At 35.5% G+C, this 23,326-nt stretch overlaps 3 protein-coding genes across 6 annotated transcripts in view; 1 reads left to right on the top strand and 2 right to left on the bottom strand.

Annotated features, from left to right (window-relative positions):
* The window catches only part of LOC107197313 (B-cell receptor CD22-like), a 191,480-nt gene that overhangs the window by 138,065 nt on the left and 30,089 nt on the right, over nt 1–23,326 (top strand). The gene's annotated exons all lie outside the window — the stretch shown is intronic.
* LOC125785621 (CMRF35-like molecule 3) lies at nt 1,811–4,065 on the bottom strand. The gene is made up of 2 exons (XM_049469538.1): nt 3,781–4,065; nt 1,811–2,142 (listed from the first exon to the last, which is right to left on the bottom strand). The coding sequence occupies exons 1-2, from the start codon at nt 3,872–3,874 to the stop codon at nt 1,811–1,813; spliced, it is 426 nt and encodes a 141-aa protein (XP_049325495.1). The 5' UTR covers nt 3,875–4,065.
* LOC111196684 (uncharacterized) lies at nt 17,070–22,209 on the bottom strand. Its single transcript, XM_049469537.1, has 6 exons — nt 21,924–22,209; nt 21,115–21,444; nt 20,734–20,814; nt 18,346–18,432; nt 17,977–18,005; nt 17,070–17,578 (listed from the first exon to the last, which is right to left on the bottom strand). The coding sequence occupies exons 1-6, from the start codon at nt 21,961–21,963 to the stop codon at nt 17,267–17,269; spliced, it is 879 nt and encodes a 292-aa protein (XP_049325494.1). The 5' UTR covers nt 21,964–22,209; the 3' UTR covers nt 17,070–17,266.

The raw sequence follows: 23,326 nt of genomic DNA, 5'->3' as shown, positions 1-23,326 counted from the left end.
ACTGACATGCTTAAATCAAGCTACACTGTGGACAGTTGATGGCCTGCCTATACAAGTTAATAACATAGGGCCTCTAGTATTGCTATGATGTCTTTAAAAGCAGACTATGGCCAAGTAGAATACACTACTAGAATATAACACCCAACCAAGCACAGTACGTACCAGAGGAACCACTTGCCGTGACCATAACATCTCACAGCAACTGATTGTAAACCTTAGCACAATAACACCTTTGCATTAGTGCTGGGTGGTATTACCAAAAATTTATATTTTAGAATTTTTCAAGATTCTGACGGTTTCACAGTATATCACAGTATTTTATTTATTTATTTATTAATTTGCATGACTGGCCTTTTGTATAGGTTTGTTACTAACTGTACTGTTAGGAGTGCATATAATATTAAACACTAAGGATTCAAATTAAGGCTTTAATTTCTATTGCGTTTACCAACAAAACTACACAATATATAAAGAAATCAGACTTCATTAGCAAAAAAACAGCTAAAAAACGTGAAGAGTAGACCTTTAAAAAAAGAGATACGCTAACAACTTTAACACAGTTATAGAAATATAGATATATTTACAGTAAATATACAAGCATGCGTACACACTTTAAACACATAGTAAGGATATAACTGCAATGTTGGGTCAATAGTTAAATGTAAACCACATATTGTGTTAGAATGAATGTGCAACCAAGCACAAGGTTGTATAATATTTTAGTGATTTATTAATGCTGTGTGAAAAAGCGAAGTTCATGAGTGTGTGAAGTGATGAATACACATATAAGTATACAGATTAATAGAGAGCACATACCTGTAGATTCAGTAGTCTGGTCTGTTGATGGAGCTGATGAAGAAGAATCAGTGATGGTGACAGTAGTAGACTTTGGATCATCTGAATAGTAAAAAAGGTGACATTGTAAAATGTATTACTTTCTAAACCTGTACAGAATACTGGACTCACAGGAAGTGTATTCCATGTGTTCTTCTGTTTGGAAATGTACAGTACCAGTCAAAAGTGTTTTTCTTTGTTTCTGTATTTAATATATGTTTTACATAGTAGATTAAGATTAAAGACAAGAAAACAGTTAGGGACACATATGGAATTAAGTAGTAAAAAGTATAAAAGTGTTATTCCTCCACATTAATCCCCTGATCTAAACCTGATGAACTAAGATGGTGATTTGAGGTGATTTAATTGAAAAAAGCTGGAGCACCTCCAGAAACTCCTGAAACAATTAAGAAAACCTGTGTACACTACTTTTCAAAAGTGTAAGAAGACAAATTTACCAGTTTTTATAATTATTTAGGCACTTTGAGTCCAGACAAGAACCTGAAATTGCGTAAAATCCAGTGAAAAAAAACCTCTTAACTGCCAGAGTCTGGAGAAGATGAAAGTGAAACTTCATGTGAAGCGCTGCTCTTTAGCGCACAAGCATCATTTACAAATCGTAAACTGTTCAGACTGTTCTAACCATAGTTTTTACAGTTTCTGTACCATACTATTCCAGGTGACTCTACCTCATATAGACACTGAGATTAAAATACCAAGAGTCTGCAGATCTTTCCTCAAAGATAAATGTGATACTTATTCAGAAGAATCTAAAGTATGAAACATATTTTGGATTGTTTAACATGTTGTTTTTCACGTGTTCCTGTAGAGCTTTAATATTGTCTTCAATATTAAATTTACAATGTAAAAAATCATGAAAAGTAAGAAAACACACTGTATAAATGAAAAAAAAAAAGCTTTGTCCAAATATTTGACTGGTACTGTATCTAATAAAATTAGTCTTAGTTATATGTGACTAACCATTTTTAACCAGCAACATAATCTCTTTGTAAACATCAGTTAGTGGTAAAGATCTCTTTATCCCACACCAGTATTGTCCTGCATCCTCTGGTCTCAGGTCAGTGATGGTGACGGTGAAGACTCCGGCTGCTGTATCGTCTTTCAGAGAGAATCTCTGATCTTTAGCTGTAGATCCAGATTCAACAGGGATGTCTTTATTTCCAAAAGTAGAACATTCTCCTCTACAGAGATACTTCATGTAGGTCTCATATCCAGAATCATAGGGACATCTGATCTCAACTGAACGTCCTCTGTATCCAATTACAGTGGGTACATCACTGATTCCAGCTGTAAAACAAAACACTCAGAATTACAGAGTAATAAACACTGAGTCTGAACTCCAGCTGAAAAGGTCCGCTTATTATGTGTTATTTTAATCAGCAAGTCAATAAAACTTAATATAAAAAAGTATGAAAATTAAAGTAAAAAAAAAAGTTAAACTCTACATCAGCATTAAATTATTTTAAAAGAGCAGAATGTGTGATTTTTTTATTTCATTTTTATCTATTTCTTATTTTTATTCCATTTAAATTTTTAATGCCTCAGGAGAGTGAAGACTAACAGCGCTAACACTCAGAGGAAAGCGCGGCGACTCTGTGCTTCTGATACATCAGCTCACAGACGCAGCGTTGTGCTGATCCACATCACCCTAGGAGTGATGAGGGGAAAGAGCGCCATCTACTGTATCCACCCAGAGAGAGCAAGGACAATTGTGCTCTCTCAGGGCTCTGGCAGCTGATGTAAAGCTGCATGACTGGGATTCTAACCAGCAATCTTCCAATCATAGTGGCAGCGCTTTAGACTGAATAGAAATGACATGCATGTAACAAGAATATGTCATATAAAGCAACAAATACTCTATTCATTATTCCGCCATACTAAATTAGATTTTAAGCATGTGTAAATGTGTCCACAATGATGTTTTAAAGTCTGGACAGCAAGAAACCACATGAAATTAAATAACCAGTAACCAGTAACCAAGAAAATTTTTGTTATAGATTCAATACCGGGCAAAGAGATATAAATAATGTATAAGTAGGGGCTATTCATGGGAAATAGAGTCTTTAGAATGAATAATAGAGTCCAGGACAGGCAGACTGATAGCTTTAGGACTGAGACCAAATATCAAAGTTTTCGATTTTTTTTTTTTTTTTTTTTTTTTGCATAATTTGAGGTCTGAAAGCTCTGCATGTTTTTTGTTATTTCAGCCATTTCTCATTTTCTTAAATAAATGCTCTAAATGACTAAAATATTTATATTTGGAATTTGGAGAAATGTTGTCTGTAGTTTATAGAATAAAACAACAATGTTCATTTTACTCAAACATAAACCTATAAATAGCAAAATCAGAGAAACCGATTCAGAAACTGAAGTGCTCTCTTCTTTATTTTTTCCAGAGCTTTTAAATGTCAGGGCCCTTTGAGTTTGTTAATGGTGTACAAATAGCCATTTCTTTGCATGGAAAGCTCTATGCCCCTATCACTAGCATTGCAAGCCAGTTAGTTGGGAGCATCAGCTAAAAGGAGGGCAAAGGCGGGACAAACGTTTGTACTGATTATTATGTTTTACTACGACTCAAGTCAGTTTCACACCAGATTTCTCCTTTGAAGACCAAAATAATGTCAGTCATACTTAACGTGAGATATTACAGATGATTCCAGCTAACAGAGTAAAGAACTTAAGAGTAAATTTAACTGTAATTCATGCAGTAATCATAGCCTAAAAAGCCTAGTTATGACCACAGAAATTTGTCAGATAAAGCAGTGTATTGAGCAACATCATGGCGGTCCCCTTTAAGAGTCAGATCACTCGAGTCTATCTGATCTGCTCTCAGCACTGTAACAGCCTTATTATCTAATCGTATTATCTGATAATGATAAACATATTAAAATATCTTACTGATCTCATGAAATAATGTAAACTCACCTGGAAACAAGTCGAACACGAGGAGAATGAGGAGAAAGGTCCACATGCTGAATGGAGCTCGAAACTCGATGAATACTGCAGCGTTTCTCTCCATCGGACACTTCCTCTTTCTGCTGTCGTCGCTCAAGATGTGGGGAGGGTTTCAAACCACTAGCATTTCCTTTTTTTCTCTCATCTCCCTCTATTTCACTCTTATCTCTATCTTATCTCTTTAACTATTTCATGATATTATCATTAGCATGCATTTGCAGCTTTTAATGAGAGTTATTGTAGAAGTTGAGCAATGTACCAAAATGCAATGTACCAAAGTAAAATTTACTTTAGTATATTCTGAAATATCCCTAAAAAGCTGATGTCCGTAAGTTTTGTGATTTAGGGGATTTAGTGCCTCTCTGGTGAGAATGGGTAATTGCACGAGCATGCAGAAAAATCATTTTAAAATGGGCGGGTGTGATGCGGTCTCCTTTCAGAGCGGATGAATCCGAATCCAGGTTATGTTCAGTCAAAGAGAGAGAGAGAGAGAGAGAGCTCTGTCAGAATCTTCACTCCTTCGTTTCTTTGGTTTTACTATGAGTAAATGATCTACTGGCTCTAAGTTTCCACTTCTGAAGTCTCCATTGCTCCACCAGCCACTCTCGTTCAGTTAAACTGAGCCGGATCCTCTTTTAGAGGCTGTACGTGTGACGTAAGTACGTAAAGACGATGCGTGACGTGACCAGAAGAAGAACTCCTGCAAAAAGCGACCCGACACCCCAGTTTTTAGAATGAATATATTAGCAGGCTTAGCAGGGATGATGGTTTCAGAACACTGGTACCATTAAACACAATAATTTATCCATGTTCTTCTCCACTCAGAAATACTTCTGCTTTCAGTTTAGAAACTAAATCATTTGGACTGACACTTAATTATAGGGATATAAGGGATATATAGGGATATTAACTATCCCTTATTTTAATTCTCTGAATTCTCTGTATTGACTCTGTAAAGCACATCCTAGTAGAGGCCTATAGTTCTTTTAGTAGTAGCAGCTGTCGTTTATGCATGGTTGGCATATTGAGCATATTGGTGCCCCTCTGGCATCAAAGATGTGTTACCAAAGTCCAAAACATGGTTACGTTTTCCATTATAGGCATAGAAAACAATCCTCTATGACCTCTAAGTCTATGTTCATGCCTTGGTAAATGTCTGGCGTATTGCTATCTTGGTAACAAAAAACAGAGGTGTGCACTTTCATGTATTATAAATAGTAAAATCAGAGAAATTATTATATTTTTTTTGCTGTTTGTGTAACAACAGTGCAAAACTGTTGCATTGTGCCCACTGCAGCTTCTTGCAAGCCCTGCCTGAGTTTACCGTTCATCTCTGAGCTGAAATCAGTTCTATAAGTTAATGCGTTATCAATTTATGTAAAGATTAAGATTAGACTCATGTAAAACAGTAAGTATCACATTGGGTAAATGTGGATAACCTCTGAAACTGAGTACTGCAGCATCAAGTGATTTTTTCTTCCTCTGGTTAACCTCTTTTCCTTTTACTCAGTAACGGTTTTATTGTTTTATCGTAATTTCAGTTTCAGTTGTATTCTCAGGGTGTGTGAATCCTTAAATAGTCTTAAAAATGTTCCAACTTGTGTATCTACAGCTCCAAATCAGAAAAAGTTGGAATGGTATGTAATTAAAATTAGAAAAATGCAGTGTTTCTAAAGTATAATTTAACTTGTATGCGATTGCAGACAATATAAACCCAAGATTTTACATATTGTTTCTGCTCAATTACATTTACTCTTTGTTTTATTGGGTTTGTGCAGCAAAAAGATGAAAAAGTAAGTGCGGAGATGGACAGAGCTTCACCAGTCTGACAGAAAATGCCAGTAAATATTATGGAATATTTTCAGAAAATGTTCAACATAAAATTGAAATGTTGCGACTTCGAATACCCCATAATTTATAGCCAGTAATATCATTAAAAGATCCAGAGAATGTGGATAAATTGCTGTTTAATTGGTGTTTAAAGTGACAAGAGTCATCATTTTCATACCATCCTAATATTTTCTGTGATTGGGAATGCAAAAAAGCACTTAATTTATCTTGAAATGTCTTAAATGCTTCTCCTGTAGTCCTTAAAAATGCCTGATTAAATATCAGATTGAACTTAGTGGATCCAGTAGCATTACTTATGCCTCGGGGGGCGCTATTTTTTCAGGTACATTTTTTTACTTGCTTTTAGCCTTAGAAATTAGAACATCTCCATGTGGGCATGGGGAAGTGTAAATATATATTACAAAATGGGTGGATAAACCCAATTTTGCTTATTTTAATTCATGTTTGAAATATTGATTTGACAGTAAATACAGAAATTGCAGGCTTTAAATTTTAAAGTATTTTTAATTCAGTTTCTAAATGGTATTCAGCATCAGAATGTTAAGTCTTATATTTTATTTACCTATACCTTTATATATGCCATGATTCTTTGATTCTAAGAAATATTAAATTAATATTTTTATTTGATTGGCTTAGAATTATTTGATTATTGCATTATTTGATGAATAAATACAGGAGAATAGATACATATAAAAGAGTATATGATAACTTTGGTAAAACAGTGCAGTAGATGCTACAATCAGTTTATAACAAATCTAAGTAGAACAGCAGATATATTGAGGATTATTGATTAACCCCCTCTTAACATTAGCATAGGAGCGGGTTTGACATTGGGGGGGCACATTTGCTAATATTAATCAAAGCCCACCCTATAGTGACTTAGAACGACGATTGCAAGTTACAGCTAATCAAAAGCTCGCATCCACGTCTTCTTGGCTTTAACTTTACTTAGGAATTGGAAATACCCAAGATACTTTTCTAAGCTACACTGAATCATAAGAAATAAGAAAAAAGAAATGTCACCTGCAGCCTCTCCCGACAGGGGGAGGGGGCTTTTCCTGGCGGGTGCTGTACTTGGCACTATAGTAGTGCCTAAATTATAGTAGTGCACCCCGGCTATGAAAAGCACCACCTCTCGGCGGAGAAAATTGTTTTAGCTAACTTTAACTAAAAATTAAATGGGGGTGCAAAATAAGGGTTTATTCTGAAACAATTTCTGCTTTTTTTCAGTGATATTTTTTGGAGGGGGAAATCCAACTATTTCTAATTCCCCCAAAATTAAATTATAATGAATAAAAATCATAACATTGGCACTTCCCTGAACTTCTAACATTTAAAAATCAATATTTTCATGTCCTCCAAACTTTTAATTCTGTTACGATTGACTAGTTTTTTTTAATCATGCAGAATTTGGGGTTGATTCTTCTTAAAACTGATCTAAAATTATTAAGAGTATTAAGATTACAGAGTCAACATTCAGCTTCTCCATACAGGCCAAGGTCTGTTTAGGGGTTAAACTGTGAGTCACAGAGGCCCTGAATCATGGGGATCTGTCTCATCATAGCTCACTGATGCCATCTACTGACCAATAGCAGATCTTTCATATTCACAGTGTAACTGGATGACGGTATAGACATCACGCGAGTTTCCAGCACAGGCAGAGCTCTCTCTGACTGAACTCTGCACAGTGTTCACAGCTGAGTAAAGGGAAGCTGGTTCTGCTGAAGGGGGAGGTGTTGCATCATCTCTGAGCTTCTTGGGTCTGGTAATAACGGAGTAAACCACGGACTCAGGATGCGGGACTTGGCTCTGTGCCGAAGGTTTCAGGACAGACTGAGTAGAGTATGTTGCTGTGCTGTCGCTCAGGGCTAAGCCTGGTCTACGGGTGGTGTTTGCTGAAGAACAGGTGTCTGATGGGCTGATTTCCTCATAGATACAGTTATCCTGAAGAAAAAAATTAAGGATTTATTGTTTTTTTTTTTTAGATCAGCAAACGCTCTCCAAACCATCACTGATTGGTGGAAACTTCACACTAGACCTCGAGCAGTTTGGACTGTGTGTCTCTCCACTCTTCCTCCAGACTCTGATCCCTTGATTTACTTTAAATGAAATGTAAACTTTACTGATGATCAGTGATGGTTTGTTTGGAGAGTCATGTCTGTCATCTGCTGGTGTTGATCCACTGTGTTTTATTATCTAAGTCTAAAGTCAGTGCAGTTTAGTTTTCACACAAAATCTTACAGCACTTCATGCTTCCCTCTGCTACTGACAACTTTTATGAAGATGTGGATTTCATTTTCCAGCAGAACTTGGCACACTGCCCACACTGCGTACCAAAAGTACCAATTGGTCTTATATATTGGTCTTTTTTAAACAATGTTTTTGGGTGTTCTTTGACTGTAAGCTTCATAATCATCAGCAATAAAAGAAAAAAAAAACACTTAAAATAGATCACTCAGTATGTAATACATCTATATATTATATGAATTTCACATTTTTAACTTAATTACTAAAATAAAGTAACTTTTTAATGATATTCAAATTTTTTGAGATGCAGTCGTGTATATATACAGCTCTGGAAAAAATCGAATCAGTTTCTTTGATTTTGATGTTTGAGTAAAATGAACATTGTACTATTAAGTTCAAGTTCATATTCATAAAGTTTTAAGAGTTTAGAAATCAATATTTGGTGCAATAACTGTTTTTTAATCACAGTTTTTTTCATGCATCTTGGCATCATGTTCTCCTCCACCAGTCTTACACACTGCTTTTGGGTAACTTTATGCTGCTTTACTCCTGGTGCAAAAATTCAAGCAGTTCAGTTTGGTGGTTTGATGGTTTGTGATCATCCATCTTCCTCTTGATTATATTCAAAAGTTTTTTTATTTGGTAAAATCTAAGAAATTCATCATTTTTAAGTGTTTTATTTTTCAAAATCTGTATAAGTTTGTGTAAAATTAGGCTTTTTCGACTCACCCTGTCCGACTGTGTGCAAATCCTTGGTTGAGAAAAGTCTGGAATTGAAGAGGTCAGATTTGGATTAGGTTCAAATAAGACAAAATCACAACAGATCTGTAAACGTGTGTGTGTGTGTTATAAAGTACCTGTTGAACGCTTTGCATTGTTCTTCTTAATCAGAATAAAAATGACGGTCATAATTCCACACAACAGCACAACTACAGCCAGGGACACCCCCAGATTCATAGACTGATCTGATTGAGTGATTTAACAAAAAGATAAAGGCAAAAACAACAAAGCATGAGAAAATATAAGCAAGTAAAAATGTTTAATCACTTGTGTCATACCATTAAATAAGCACTACACAGAAATTAAGTAATGTTAACATATGGCTTAAATAAGTCTCAAATGGTACAAAAGTGAAGGCTTATGAAGAAAAAATGTATTAAAATCTCAAAATTATGTAAATTGATAAGACGTAAAGATGAGCAGCCCTTAAAATTGAATGCAAAAACATTGTAACATCAATGTGGTAGAAAATTAAAATTTTCCCTGGACAAAAGCAGAATATACTCTTTTTAATATTCATAATATTTTTAGAAGAAATAATGCATGAACAGTCTAAATAACTTTGGTTGTGTATTTATATAGAGATTTTGTTTATATATAAGTTGAATAAAGTGAAAGCTCTGTAGATGGATGTCTCACCTGTGACAGGTATCTTGTCTTGTGTCAGTAAGGGATGTGGTTCTGTCTGCATTAATTCGGATGGAGAAGCTGAAGACAAAGAGTGACTCAAAAGTTACAATCAGTCCCTTTATATGCACTTCATAAATGCAATGACTATAGAACATTAAAGTTCTGCTTGAGTGAAAAAAACACTTAAAAAATGGACAAACACAAAAACAAAGGATATTCTATTTTTAAATTAGTTTTATGAGTACAATATTTCCAGTTAGTTTTAGTTATTTTTCTTTACACCACTGTTTTTATGGTTTCGTTAACAATTTTATTATTTATATGTTATTTCATTTGTTATTTTATTAACGGTAATAACCTTGGTCAGTAGTCACATGCACTGACAAATCTCAGAATACTGCAATTCAATGTCTGATTATTTTATTAGTTTAATATCAAATATCAGATTTCTTAATAAGAATTTTAGACCTTTCAGTCTTTTTGTGTAACTACTTGAATAGTCAGATAATTGTAGTAATTGTAATCCAATTATAAACGACTATGAACACATTTTCTATCTGGAGTCGAATCCAGATAATCTTCATTTTGAATAATTTCAAGAAAGATTGGTCAGGCCTACTTAGGCCTATTCATCATAGTGAGCGTTCCATTGTAGCAAAGTGTGAATAAATAATAGTGTAATGGAAACATGGGCCGTCGCTGCTGCCTCTGTCTGAAACCACAGGGCTGAGTGTGAATACTGGTGATGAAAGATGTTAGTAGAAATATTGAGTTAGCAGATATTAACAATATCATAAGGCTTGGACCATAAAGTGTGTATTAAGGGAGTTTTCACACAGCACTATTTGGTCTGGTTAAAACGGACTCTGGTTGATTTTGTAACATTAGTGCGTTTTGGTTAAGCAGGTGTGAAAAAACAGCGATCACACAGCGAGTGCAAATCAGAAGAACCGAACCGAGGCCTGCTAGAGGAGTTGATATTGTGATCCGGCCTCGATCAGACCCAGATATCAAATATACTCCTTTCATTTGAGCTAAACTGCTGATAATGTGCAGTTTAATCTGATATATTAGCCCATAGACTGTATATAGCTGGACAGAGCATCATCTCTCAAAAGTGAAGCCACCACAGGTCGGGCGCCCCCTGCTGTTCGGTTGCAGAAAGCTGTGTAACCCCACCCACCCCCATAGGTTTTAAAACAGGCAAAACAGACAACTCTCAATCACATTTTCTTCTAATATACTGTAATTCTACCTCCTTTATTTAAATGCAGCAGCTAGTGTAACCTCTGCTTATATTGTTAAATTTTCATATCCCCACATAATTCATTTTTTAAAAAGTTACTCAGCTCTATTCAAAAAGGTGTGGTTATTGTAAAAGGGCTGGTTATGGGCGGGACCAATAACAGACCATCAGCTCCGCTCCGCTCTGCAGCCTGTGACCTCGAGTCAGCCCTCAGGGGGCGGGGTTATTTAAATGAGTAGGCGGACTCGGGTTTCAGGATCGCCAACATGGAGGAAGATTTTAGCTTCATTTTCATTAAATGAATGGGAACAGCGACACGGCGTCCATCTTTTTTTACAGTCTCTGTATTAGCCAGATAAAGCTAATTACCACAGCTATGAACAAACACTGACTCTGCTGCTCCATACTGTTTACACACTGAGTTTACTGCGTTCACTGCTCCCAACCACGCAACTCTATTTACCACGTGTACACCTGCGCTGCACTTCCTGTTTAAAAACACTGTGATTAAAAGCATATCTAAAGCATGTTTAGAAGAATCTTATCACTATATCTACTTTCTAACTCCCACACCAGACAGCTCTGACCAATCAGAGGAGACTCTGATGTGCTTTCGTGGTTTATTGGTGCGTATTTTGCTGCGTTTAGGTGTGAAAACAAACCAAACAGAGGGAGAAACGCTCCAAATAAACACAAATAAACTTATCAAATGATCCGCACTATAGAAACTAGAACCTACAACTACAGGTGAAAAGGCCCTAAATCTTACCATTCTGGGGGCCGAACGTTGGTGAAGTATGTGAAATTTCTTGCACTACGTCCAGGTTGACCTCTGTGAGCTTATCTGACCACACCCACCAGTCTACTCCACACCAGTACAGACCAGCATCTTCTACACTGAGGTTCCTGATGATCACAGTGAACTGTAATCTCTCTTGGTCGTCCTGCAGAGAGAGTCTACTGTCAGTAGACCTGGTTCTGAACCAGTTTGATCTCGCAATCTCAATTCTGTCTGTGGGTCTCTGTTTGCTGAAGTATTTCGGGTACCTCTCACTTCCTTTCTGATACGGACAGACGACAGTAGCGTTTCCTCCTAGAGGTGCTTTCACTCTGATTCCTGCAGACGTTACACAGATCAAACCTAAGGAACGAAAGAGATTAGCCAAAAGTTTAGAATATACATATTTTTTATATTCTTTTTAAGGTTTTCTTAAACCTTTTAGACTTTGTATCAAACTAAATCTTGATAAAACTAAAGATTCTAGGTACTTCATACTGGGGTTACTGCTTGGGCCTTGTTCTGTTTTACAATCTGTAAATTATTTATTGTTGGTTTGTGATCTAAGGGAAGGGAAATATCAGAGGAAAACTAGAAAAGTGCATTTACTGAAGGAAACGAAGGATAATTTGGCAGCTGAAGCTGTTCACACCGGCCTCTACTAGGTGTTTGCTTTGTTGTTGCTAGACTAGCGGTTGCTAGACAGCTGCTTTGACTTTGCCAAGTTGCTTACATATCCAAGATGGGTTGCAAATTGTTGCGAGGTGGTTGCTGTAGAAACACAAGTTGCCGGCATATTGTTTGTAAATTTTTTGTTTCTTGTTTTTACAAGGTGGCTGCTGTGGTGTTGCTAAGTGGTTGTAATGGTGCTGCTAAGGTGTTGCTAGGGTGCTTGCTGTGATGACCCAGGTGATTGTTATATTGTTTCTAAGTGGTTGCTATGTTTTTGCAAGGTGGTGGCTGTAGAGTTGCTAAGTGGTTGCTGGGGTGTTGCTAGGTGCCTGCTAAGAGGTTGCTATAGTACAACTGTTAGTTGCCAGTATATTGCAAGGTGTTTTCATGGTACCCCAGGTGGTTGCAATGGTGTTGCTAAGTAAAAACTGTGTATTTATAACTTACTGTAATAACTGTGTAGTTATATATTAACAATGCATGTAATAAAAGTGTTTGTAATTACTGGTGAAGGGCACATTGTTACAGATTGATTGCAGTTGTACAGGATATGTAATTGCGTATGAATATCTTGTGTCAGAGGTAGTAGAAAATTTAAATGATAAAATCAGAATTATTTTGTTTAGAATTAAAAAAAACTCCATAGTCCTAATTTTATAGACGAACAGAAGTTTATACATTTATAGTATTTAGTTTATATCTAATTCATAATTAGTTAATAAAACAATATTACACTTTATTACATGTAAAAAAATATTTTACAAACAATTCAAAATTAACATTGACATGTACAAAGTTAATGTTTACATGTGTTGTATGCAAAGTAAGGAAACAAGTTACCTTACACAATTAAATGAGTTTTTTCTTGCACCTCTCCAGTAAAAACTACTAAATTGGTGTTAAATTTACATCAAACTACAAAATGCTGTACAACTAAAATAAATCTTTACCAAAGTGTACTTTTACCAAAGTAGTTACACTGTTATTACATGGCATAGTTATTATAAGAGACACTTACTATACAGTGGGACCAATTTCCCCAGTACTATAGTAAAAGTCAGATTTGAACAAAATTGAAATCAGGTGATCAGAACTGGCCAAAAAACTGCAGTCGGCACATTTCTACTAAATATAGGATTTATACGGTCATGAAAAACCTGGTAATGGAATATAAAAATAACAATTTCGAGGTCTGCATAAGTTTTAAAAAAATAAAAATACCCTGAAAGTTTTGGAAAAGTCATTGAAATTTGGTCTATAAATCTTTGTGCTTTGTGCTTTTGAGCTAACAAAATACATCAGCTCAGAGTTAATCCAGTAATTTTACTGATCTGACACATTTATATATAAAAGATTGTGAGTAAACATTTTATCAGATTCATTTTAGGCCTACTATAATCAATTTTAATTATAGTTTTAGTAGATTTTTGGATGTGTTGTCCATCTCTGCACTGATGTTTTGGTTAAAAAGTGTATAAACCCTGTAAATATTAATGTACATAGAAGCAAAGCTGAACTGATGCCAACAAGCAGTTGAATTCTGAAAGAAGAAAGTAAAAACACCTCCTCACCTGCAAGAAGTGTGAAGGCCACCGCCGTGATGTTCATACTCGCGCCTGGATATCAAACCAAATGTGCTACACAGCTTAAAATCAGAATGTGTTTACACAGAATGGAACCACAACCAGACACATTTATGGTTCTTCTTTTCTCTAGACAATACGAGAGGAGAGTAAGATGATCAGGTGGGGGTCAGGAGAGGGTTGTTTGTATGAGGAGATAGGAAGTGAGTAAGAGTGGAAGTGGAAGTCTCTCTAAATGGGAGCGGTTAGATTTTGGGCAGATACATACAGAGGTATCCAGAGGTGTCTTTACTAGAGTAATAATTTTACATTTTCACACAATTAAATCAACTTTCTGCTCCTTACATTTTAAAAATATCCTCGTTACTCCTGTTTAATTTCAGCTGGTTTTCATTCCGGCTTCTTATCGTTCAATAAAACCCCTATCCAGATAAATCTCTCCAGCAAGAACACAGCAGATGCATGTAGTCTAGTATGAAGATGATCCTGCAGAGACTCAAGAGAACTCCAGACAAACTCCAGTCCAACTAAACTTTACCTTTAATATATTTACATTCTACTAAAATACATTCATTTACAATGGGGCATATATGCAGCTTAAACACTAGAGAACAGCCTAGCGCAAAATCCCAAATTATATTATCAACATTAACATTTTAATATTTTAACATTATAGTTATTAAAGCTTTTAGTAAAATGTGTTTTAGGCAGGGGGAGGGGTTAGTGCACTATAGGACTCTGTGGCCTAAGCTTTTGTTCTTAATCAGCGTCAAAGTATTCACATGCAGTGTTGATATTTAAACGATTCTGTGAAAATAGACTGTGTATCAGGTGTAAGATAGCAATGAGCATTACAAAAACATAAAACACAAGGTGTAAGATAGGACTAAGTCTTAATTTTCACATTTTTACCTCAATTTCTGTGTTTGCAATTTTTATCGAGTATCTCTGACAAAAAATAACAACCCTGCTTTTCTGCACCAAATGACCTGCAGGGACACCAAAACCGTCTCTGTCACCTCTCGTCAAAATGTGCGTATGCATGTCGGAGCAGATGCTGTGAGACCACAATTTCCCCTCCACCCAAGTGGTCTAAGTCTACCTGATGCCTTGCCAGAACTGTGTTTCCGTTTCATTTCTAGCATTTGTAGACCTTTTCTTATCGCACCGCTTTAGTTGCATTCTTGTTATCAGCCAATACACAAATCCAAATACACAACAGCATGCACAAAAAAAGTAAAACAGACTTAGTTTGCTTTTTTTGTACTTTTTTATTGTTTATAACATAATATACAATAATAAAGGATTATATTATGCAGCAATTGCACACTAACAATAAGAAAAAAAAATCATGCCAACTTATTGCACTAGGTTTTTGATTTTTGAGGCAAACTCAAAAAGCTTTTAAAGGTCTCATTCCATCTTTTTTTTTTTCTTCATTAATTTTGTAATGTCTTGTTGTGGTCTCTAGTATGAATGAATGCCATGCTTCTTTATGTTTTTTGTAAAAAAAAAAAAAAAAAGGTGCTCCGGTGTTTCTATTTAGCCCTGCTTTAGATCACTCAATTAGTGGTCTCTGAAGAAAGACAGGCTTTGGTTTTGGCTCTTGCTCATGAATATTTATACATGCAAATATATCACCTCTAATTGGCTAACAGCACTGCATCAGAGAATGCCTACCTGCCTTTACCCCACAGTCCACTTTACAGCTTTACAACTGAAAAAAGGACAAAATGTTTTTACAGAAACAGCCTTAGTTATGTAAAGTTAACCTTTAAACTTTACTTAACGTCAGAATCTCAGCGCTGCAGCTTTAATAACGTTTCTTTTTTAGCTAAACTAACGCTACTAAACTCTTACTTCAGGCTTGGTGATTCAGTGTTTGGGCAGTTTCACCACGTTTAAGCCCCAGAGTCCGCTTTATATTAAAAAAATCTGACGTGAATGGCGCCGCTTTGACCGATGTTCTGACAAGTTTTGCTGCCTTTTCAAACCATGCTTCCCTGGTGTTTATTTAAGGTCTTTGTAAAACACAGAATCAACCGGAGATCCGATTTAAACCTGCAGTGACTTACACAAGATAGCTAACGCTAACTAGCTCTGTAAACAGAGCTGTTAGTTTATTCTTAGCTGTAGCTCATAATGCTATAGCCCAAGTTTTTCGCCACCTGTGGGCGGGGCCATGAATTCACTGGTTGACATTGACAACCTAACATCTCTCTGATCAACTCGTATTTCTGAGGATTTATTTCTACATACAGTGGAGGTTGAGGAAAAGTTTAATCATGCGCAGCATCATAAACAACTCAGAGACCTATCTATCTATCTATCTATCTATCTATCTATCTATCTATCTATCTATCTATCTATCTATCTATCTATCTATGTGGTCTTACACAGGATATCCACAACAAGGCGAAAGGGCAAGGCAAAATGAAGGTCTAATATACAAAATATCTATCTAGTTTACAGTGCAATTCAATCTTTTTGTTCAGTTGACTAAAAAATCACAAAAAGGACAACAATATTACGTGTTGTTTAAATATACAGTACATATGTAATAGTAAACATGGAATATGTACATATTTACATAGGATTTTATGCCTGGACAGTTCTAGAAAGATGATAGATGGTCACCATAATTACACCCCAAGCACTGCCCACTGTGGGTGGTACTTAATAGCTTTCATGGTGTATTCCTGGTATACACTGTAGATAAAGGACAGTTAAATACCGGCAGAAATCCAGAAATAGAGAGGAAGGAATGTCCCATCCGTTGAGCAACTTCCTTAAATTCCATATACTATAATATATATTAATGATACCTTGCCATCATCCTGACCAGTACTCAATCTTGTTTTTTGTTTATATTAACCTTCTATTGCCTGGTCTTGCCCTCAGGCAGCAAACCACTTTTTGGTTACCACAACTTCCCTTTAAATTTCATGATGTTAGTTTTTAAATATAATATCAGAAGAACTCTTATAATGTCCCCATCCAATAAAATAGGGGGTAGAAGTTGACTTTATATTTCGCTTGGGATATAATGCAGCCAATTGCTAAATTGGCAGATTTATATTGCATTTTTACATAAACAAAAATAAAGCATGCTATTAAAATGCATGCAAAATAAATTAAATGCATGCTATTTAATGGCGTATATATATATTTTTTTCTTATTTACTACTAATTCCCTTGCTAACGTGTTTTTTTTATTTGTACAATGTCAGAAGACCTCTTATAATGTCATCATCCAATAAAATTAGGTGGTAGAAGTCGACTTTACATTTTACTTGGGATTTAATAAGCTAATTGCTAAATTAGCAGATTTGTATTTCATTTTTGCATGAACAAAAATGATGCATGCTATTAATATGAGTCCTGTAACAATTAAATGCGTGCTATTCAATGGCATATCATTTTATTATTTACTATTAATCTACTTGCTAATGTGTTGTTGTTTTCCATTTGTTGTCTTCATTTGGGCAACAATATACAGTTAAACCATATTTGTTAGAGAAATAATTCTAATAAAGCTAATGCAGTGGTGGCTATTATTATTTTTCTTAAGAAATATAAAATTCATGCCATAGAGGGTTAATTAATTTTGTGAAAATCCAATAGTGGATTAATCTGAACTACATTCAGCTAAGATTTCGTTTTTCAGTTTTAGTCTTTTAAGACTTTTTGAACAGTTGAATATGTCGTATCGTTGCAACTCACTGTAGAATCTAAAGTTTTGTTGTTAATGAAATATATTTTACTGTAGTTTGGGTCGTTTGAGCTTTGGTCGGATTGGCTGGAGTCTGTAATTGGTTTAGGATTTGTAGCCAGTGTGTATTCAGAGTGTAATTCAGGGGTTGGATTTGTTATTGAGGAGTATATGGTGATACATGCTGGACGAGGGTTCTGATTGGTGGAGATTGTGTCGGCGTCCTGTGTAGGATTGGAGGGCTGTATCTCCTCATACAAGCGAACATCCTAAAAATGTTCAATTTCAAAAGTTATTGCAAAGTTTCATACAAATAATGCATAAAAATCTTTTTTCAAAAACTAAATAGTAAATACTGACAATTGATACATTTTTATCATGATTTCCTTATATAATATCAGAGTAAGTTACTTTAATTTACAAAATAGATTGTAAGTTAACAGATCTTTTTGTCTCTGCTCAAAATCTTGTATTTATATTTTATTTTGTATTTATATTGTTTAGTAACATTAATTAAATAAACAAAATATTTGCAATGTTTTGTCATATCCCCACAAACGTTCAAAAACACACCCTAAATTATTATGATATTATGTTAGGGCCAAAATCAAGTAACTTGAAGCATTAATTAATGTAAATTAACTTTAAAAAATAAATCTGCACAAACCTCATTGTCCACCTCTGAGTGCACATGATCTAAAGACAGGGACAGAAAAAAATACATTCCTTAGTGATATTTTTTTAATATAGATGCATAAATTTAAACATTTTTATTTTTAGCTGGTTTTAAAGGTATGTATTGTATGACTGTCAACCCCACTATCCAACCAAAGCAAGACAAGTGCTGTTACTTGGTGTTCTAGAGCCTCTGGAACAACTAAAAGCTAGTTTTTAACTACTTTTATAAGGTTTGTGTTGTGTCTATGACTGACTGATATAATCGTTTAATCATTCATACACAATTCTATGGGTAGTCATATCTTAAAGTGGTACATATTCTTTATTTTATAGGTTTACATGATTTTATGTTGTATACCTGTTTCATTCTTCCCTGGTTTGCATCTAAAGACATAAAACATTGCAGATATTACTGCCAGCATCAGCAGGACTCCACCGATGGCTCCTACAACACAGATGAATACATCTGCATAATTTTATAGGGCAAAAAATAAAAATAGAAAATTCAAATCTCAGTTAGTAGCAAAATTGTACCCAAAGTCAAGCCTCTATCAAAAGTTTTTCAAGGCTAAGTATAACAACAATGTCAGGGGAATGTAAAAGAGAGACTAAAAATTCTGTAAGCTAATGCTAGTCAGGCTAGGCTAATGCATGCACTGATGTGATTATCTGGCAAGTAGAAGTCATTAGACCTGCTTAAAACTAACCAAAGCAAGCCAAATTGTACTGAAGAGCCTCTGTAACAGCTTAAAGCTAATTCTAGCCAAACCAAGCAAGCAAATGCAAGCTGTTAGCTGTTGAATGTGAGCCTCTTGAACAGCTCTAGTCCAACCAAAGCAAGCTTGTGAGCCTCTTGAACAGCTAAATGCTAATTAGCACAACCTTTAAAATAGCTACAAGCTAGTTTTAGCCCAACTAAAGCAAGGCAAATGCTGTAACTAGGGGTTTTGGGCATCTGGAACAGCTAAAAACTAGATATAGCCCAAGTAAAGCAAGACAAATGTTGTTACTTAGTGTTTTAGAGCCTCTGGAACAGCTAAAAGATATAATGGGGTTATTTGTACCATAATATTAAGAAATCCTTAACAAGAAAACGGAAAACAGAGAGAGGAGAGAAAGTGTGTGGGTTTTTTTAAGAGTTCTGACCTGAGCCCAGCAGCCAAGGGGAGCTTACTGTGACCCCTGTTTCACTTCCTGTTCTGTTAGTCACTGTTGCTTTGGAGGACTCTGTTTGAGTAAAATGAACATTGTTGTTTTATTCTATAAACTACAGACAACATTTCTCCCAAATTCATAATAAAAATATTTAGTAATTTAGAGCATTTATTTACAGAAAATGCAAAATGACTGAAACAACAAAAAAGATGCAGAGCTTTCAGACCTCAAATAATGCAAAATTCATATTCATAAAGTTTTAAGAGTTCAGAAATAATCAATATTTGGAGGAATAACCCTGGTTTTTATCACAGCTTTTTTTATGCATCTTGGCATCATGTTCTCCTCCACCAGTCTTACACACTGCTTTTGGATAACTTTATGCTGCTTTACTCCTGGTGCAAAAATTCAAGCAGTTCAGTTTGGTGGTTTGATGGTTTGTGAGGTTTTTAATTTGGTAAAATCAAATAAACTTATCATTTTTAAGTCTTTTTTTTCCAGACCAGTATACATAGGTGTGCCCACACAGGCTCTGACTCATATATTTAATTTTTAAAGTTTCAAAACATTTACACACCTAATTATTTTGGCATTTGCTTAGCTTTTAGTGATAAAATGGTCTATCTTACCTGTTGGAGAATAAGTACAGCCTGTAAACACAGCAGATGGATGAGTTTTCCGTTAAATAATTGAAATAAAGATTAATCTTACAGAATAACACAGTTCATTTAATATTAGAATCAATAACATATGGAATTATACATACAGAAAGAACTATATGCACGTGATGGGGGGTTGGATAAGTCATGATGCTCATTGCTATCTTACAGCCTGACAACAGTCTATTTTCCCTCCTTCCTCCTGTCTGGTTTAAACAGCAGCAGATCTTCTGAATATATCTACACTGATGGGCGTGGTGTTCTGGAAATGAGGTGTGTTCAGGTACATTTCTGGAGTTTTGCTTGTTTATCTTGGTAACAGAAAACACAGGAGCTCCACTGACTGAATACAACCTAGACAGACGCCAACAGTGAGACGTTCATCGCTATCTTAGCAACTTTTACATCAACAATAAACAGAATAGTAAATAAAATAACATTGCTGTTCCCGTAAATGAGCTGCTGGAGCTCCTTCACAGCGTCAACCAGCAGCTCAGTTTCCTCTGCTGAGAAGAGTTTGTTGAACACGTCCAGGTAGCTGCACCGTTAAAATAGCAATACACCAAAGACAGAGCTCACCTGATCTACTCTTAAAGAGAACGATGAGCAAGAGACACTCTGATTGGTTTATTTCACTTTACACCCAAAAGAAAGACACCCATGATAAATAAGGAGAAGTAGTAGTACATGAATTTTGCATTTTTTTTTACTGAATAAAGTGTACTTTTCCCACCGTTACGATAACAAAGACACACTGACACGCCCTAAATCAAGCTGCGCATCTAAAGATCACTACATTTTTGCTCTTATTGTTTAAGTCGCTAGTCCTACAACAATGCTAATGTCTGGTTTTAGCTACTAAATAGAAATCTTCTATTTGAATAACATAAAAATAACATCCATAAAATCCATGTAACTTTTGCAGCACTTACCTTTTGGTTGAGTTTGGGTGGAAGTTTTGGCAGTAGTTGAGGTTGATTGATGGGGTTTTTGAGGTTTTGGAGGTTTAGGAGCTGATGGAGAGAGATGGAACAGTTAAGCATTACAGGAACGCAGCACTTAGCACTTAATACACCGATATGCCAAAAGTCATGGGACAGCAGTGTGATTTGTATGTTGCTCATAAAGTGTTACACAAAGTTGTGAGGTTCTAGCTTTTGAGCGAGGTTGAGCATGTTTATTTCGACCAGACTTGAAGTCCCACAGGTCAGTGCGGCATCCTTTAGCCTCCAGTGGGGCATGCCAAAAGTCATGGGACACAAGACCTTTTGGCATGTCAGTGGTATAAAAGAAAAAGAAGCTAAGAGACTTACCCTTAATCACAGTCAGATGGACTAGAGTAAATGGGTCTTGTCCTGTTGTCTCAATTCCACATCCATTTGGTCCTGCATCGTTCATGCTGAGGTTGGTGATGGTCACCACAATATTTTTCTTATCAGTGTCGTCTTGCAGAGAGAATCTTCCTTCATATTTCCACCTCTCCTTAACATCAGTCCTTATAATGTATCTACACTCTTTATAGATTCCCTTACAGAAGTATTTGGGATAATCTTCATATCCTTTAGTGTACGGACACACAATCACAGCAGTGTTGTGCTCTATTCCTGTTACTTTAATCTCTTCATTCACCATACTGTTTACAACTGCAAGAACAAAGAGAGAACAAAGTGTTTTAATTCTCTGTTTACTGCAATTTACAGATTTTATAATTACTCACAACTGGAGCTGTTTTCCACACAGGAATCATCATATTTTGTTATTGTACATGTAAGCGACAGTCTGTAATTTTTGGGGGATTTGGGGACCTCTCCTTATTTGACGCCACATAACGAATGTATTGATCTAAACTTGCTCTTTTTCAGTGGTGTTTGTTGCATCAAACTCAAGCTTTTTATGAATGAAAAAGCTTTTAAAAAAGTTTCTCATTCTTTGGTGCATTAAAAACAAGGTCCTTTCACACCAGTTATACTTTGTACTCACCATGTTATGTTTTTATATATCATTAGGGTGTTTTACTGGAACTGAGTGACTGAAAAACTGAAGCCTGCTCAATTTTCTTCATTAGAACATCAGATTGTTATTCAAAATGCTCAAAAACTGATTGACTCTTAGAAAATCTTACCAGTTAGAAGAGTAAAAAAGGTGCTGAGAAAGATCTTCATCCTGGGGAAAAGCGATCATCCGGCAGTCCTGAATGCCACTTCTAAGAACTTCAGCTTCCTTAAATGTAGTTTCAGCAGTAAAACTTCATGGAAATTGTTGTTTTGTTGTGTTTTTTTTTTGGTTATCTACTGTTTTATGAAGTGGTGACAGCTCTAATATATGCGTTTTCACTTTAAAATATGTGAAATTTTAAAGCAGTATCTAAGCTGAATGGCGACGGCTGAGGCGATTCTTCCGTATGTGGGAGTTTGAGTTCATACCGACTCTCAGAAACAGCAGTGGTTATGAAATCATCAACATCACGTGGTTGTGGGGTCAGTATTCTGCTGTTTTTATGAGGAAAGTACGTTTTTTAAGCTTTTATGGTTGTATTATTATTTTTATTTATCATTTTTATTTTAAGACAAACCAAAGCTGGTGTTGTTTTGTTGAAACCAATAGTAGATTAAAATTAGATTAGAACACTGAACCAACCACAAAGCCTACGAGAAACCCCCCAGATATATACACACAGAGTGTTTGTGTGTGTGTGTGTGTTTGTGTGTGTGTGTGTGGCAGCAGGATGTGGGTTTTCAGACCATCTGACCTGTGGCTGACTTTGTAACTGCCTTTTAATCACACTTAAAACCGGCCTCGTCTCAAACCACACACTCTTCAGGACTTCACACTACTATAGTACAAAACAAGGGCACATCTAACAGCTGTGCACTATTTTTACAGACTCTTAAGTGAGCCAGAGCACAGTTTGAGACACAGCCTTAGTGTTTAGTCTGGTGTGAAGAGCTCGTTCAATATAAGTGCACTTAATGTGTCATATTATGTGCTCAGTTATACCCATGCAATCTAATTCAATACAAATACTGCAGATAGAATATTGTTATTTTAATACAAATACCTTGTATGTTTTGCAATTTTGATATAATTTGAATTTGGCATTTTATTTTCCATTAAAAGCTTTTTCTTATCCTGTAAATTTACTTTTTTGGAGATGCAGTGTATTCTAAGGTTTGTGTATGCCATTGTTTCAGTCTTCCTCCTTGTCTGTTACCTTCTGGCTCTCTCCCCATGAAAAATATGTATGAGTTATGAGTTTATTTGATTTTACCAAATTAAAAACCTCTGGAATATAATCAAGAGGAAGATGGATGATCACAAACCATCAAACCACCAAACTGAACTGCTTGAATTTTTACACCAGGAGTAAAGCAGCATAAAGTTATCCAAAAGCAGTGTGTAAGACTGGTGGAGGAGAACATGATGCCAAGATGCATGAAAAAAACTGTGATTAAAAACCAGGGTTATTCCACCAAATATTGATTTCTGAACTCTTAAAATAAATGTTCAATGTTCATTTTACTCAAA

Source organism: Astyanax mexicanus, chromosome 21, assembly GCF_023375975.1.
Source record: "Astyanax mexicanus isolate ESR-SI-001 chromosome 21, AstMex3_surface, whole genome shotgun sequence".
In the NCBI taxonomy this organism is placed as follows: Eukaryota; Metazoa; Chordata; class Actinopteri; order Characiformes; family Acestrorhamphidae; genus Astyanax; species Astyanax mexicanus.
The sequence above is the reverse complement of the archived record's forward strand: the minus strand, read 5'-3'. Positions and strand labels throughout refer to the sequence as shown.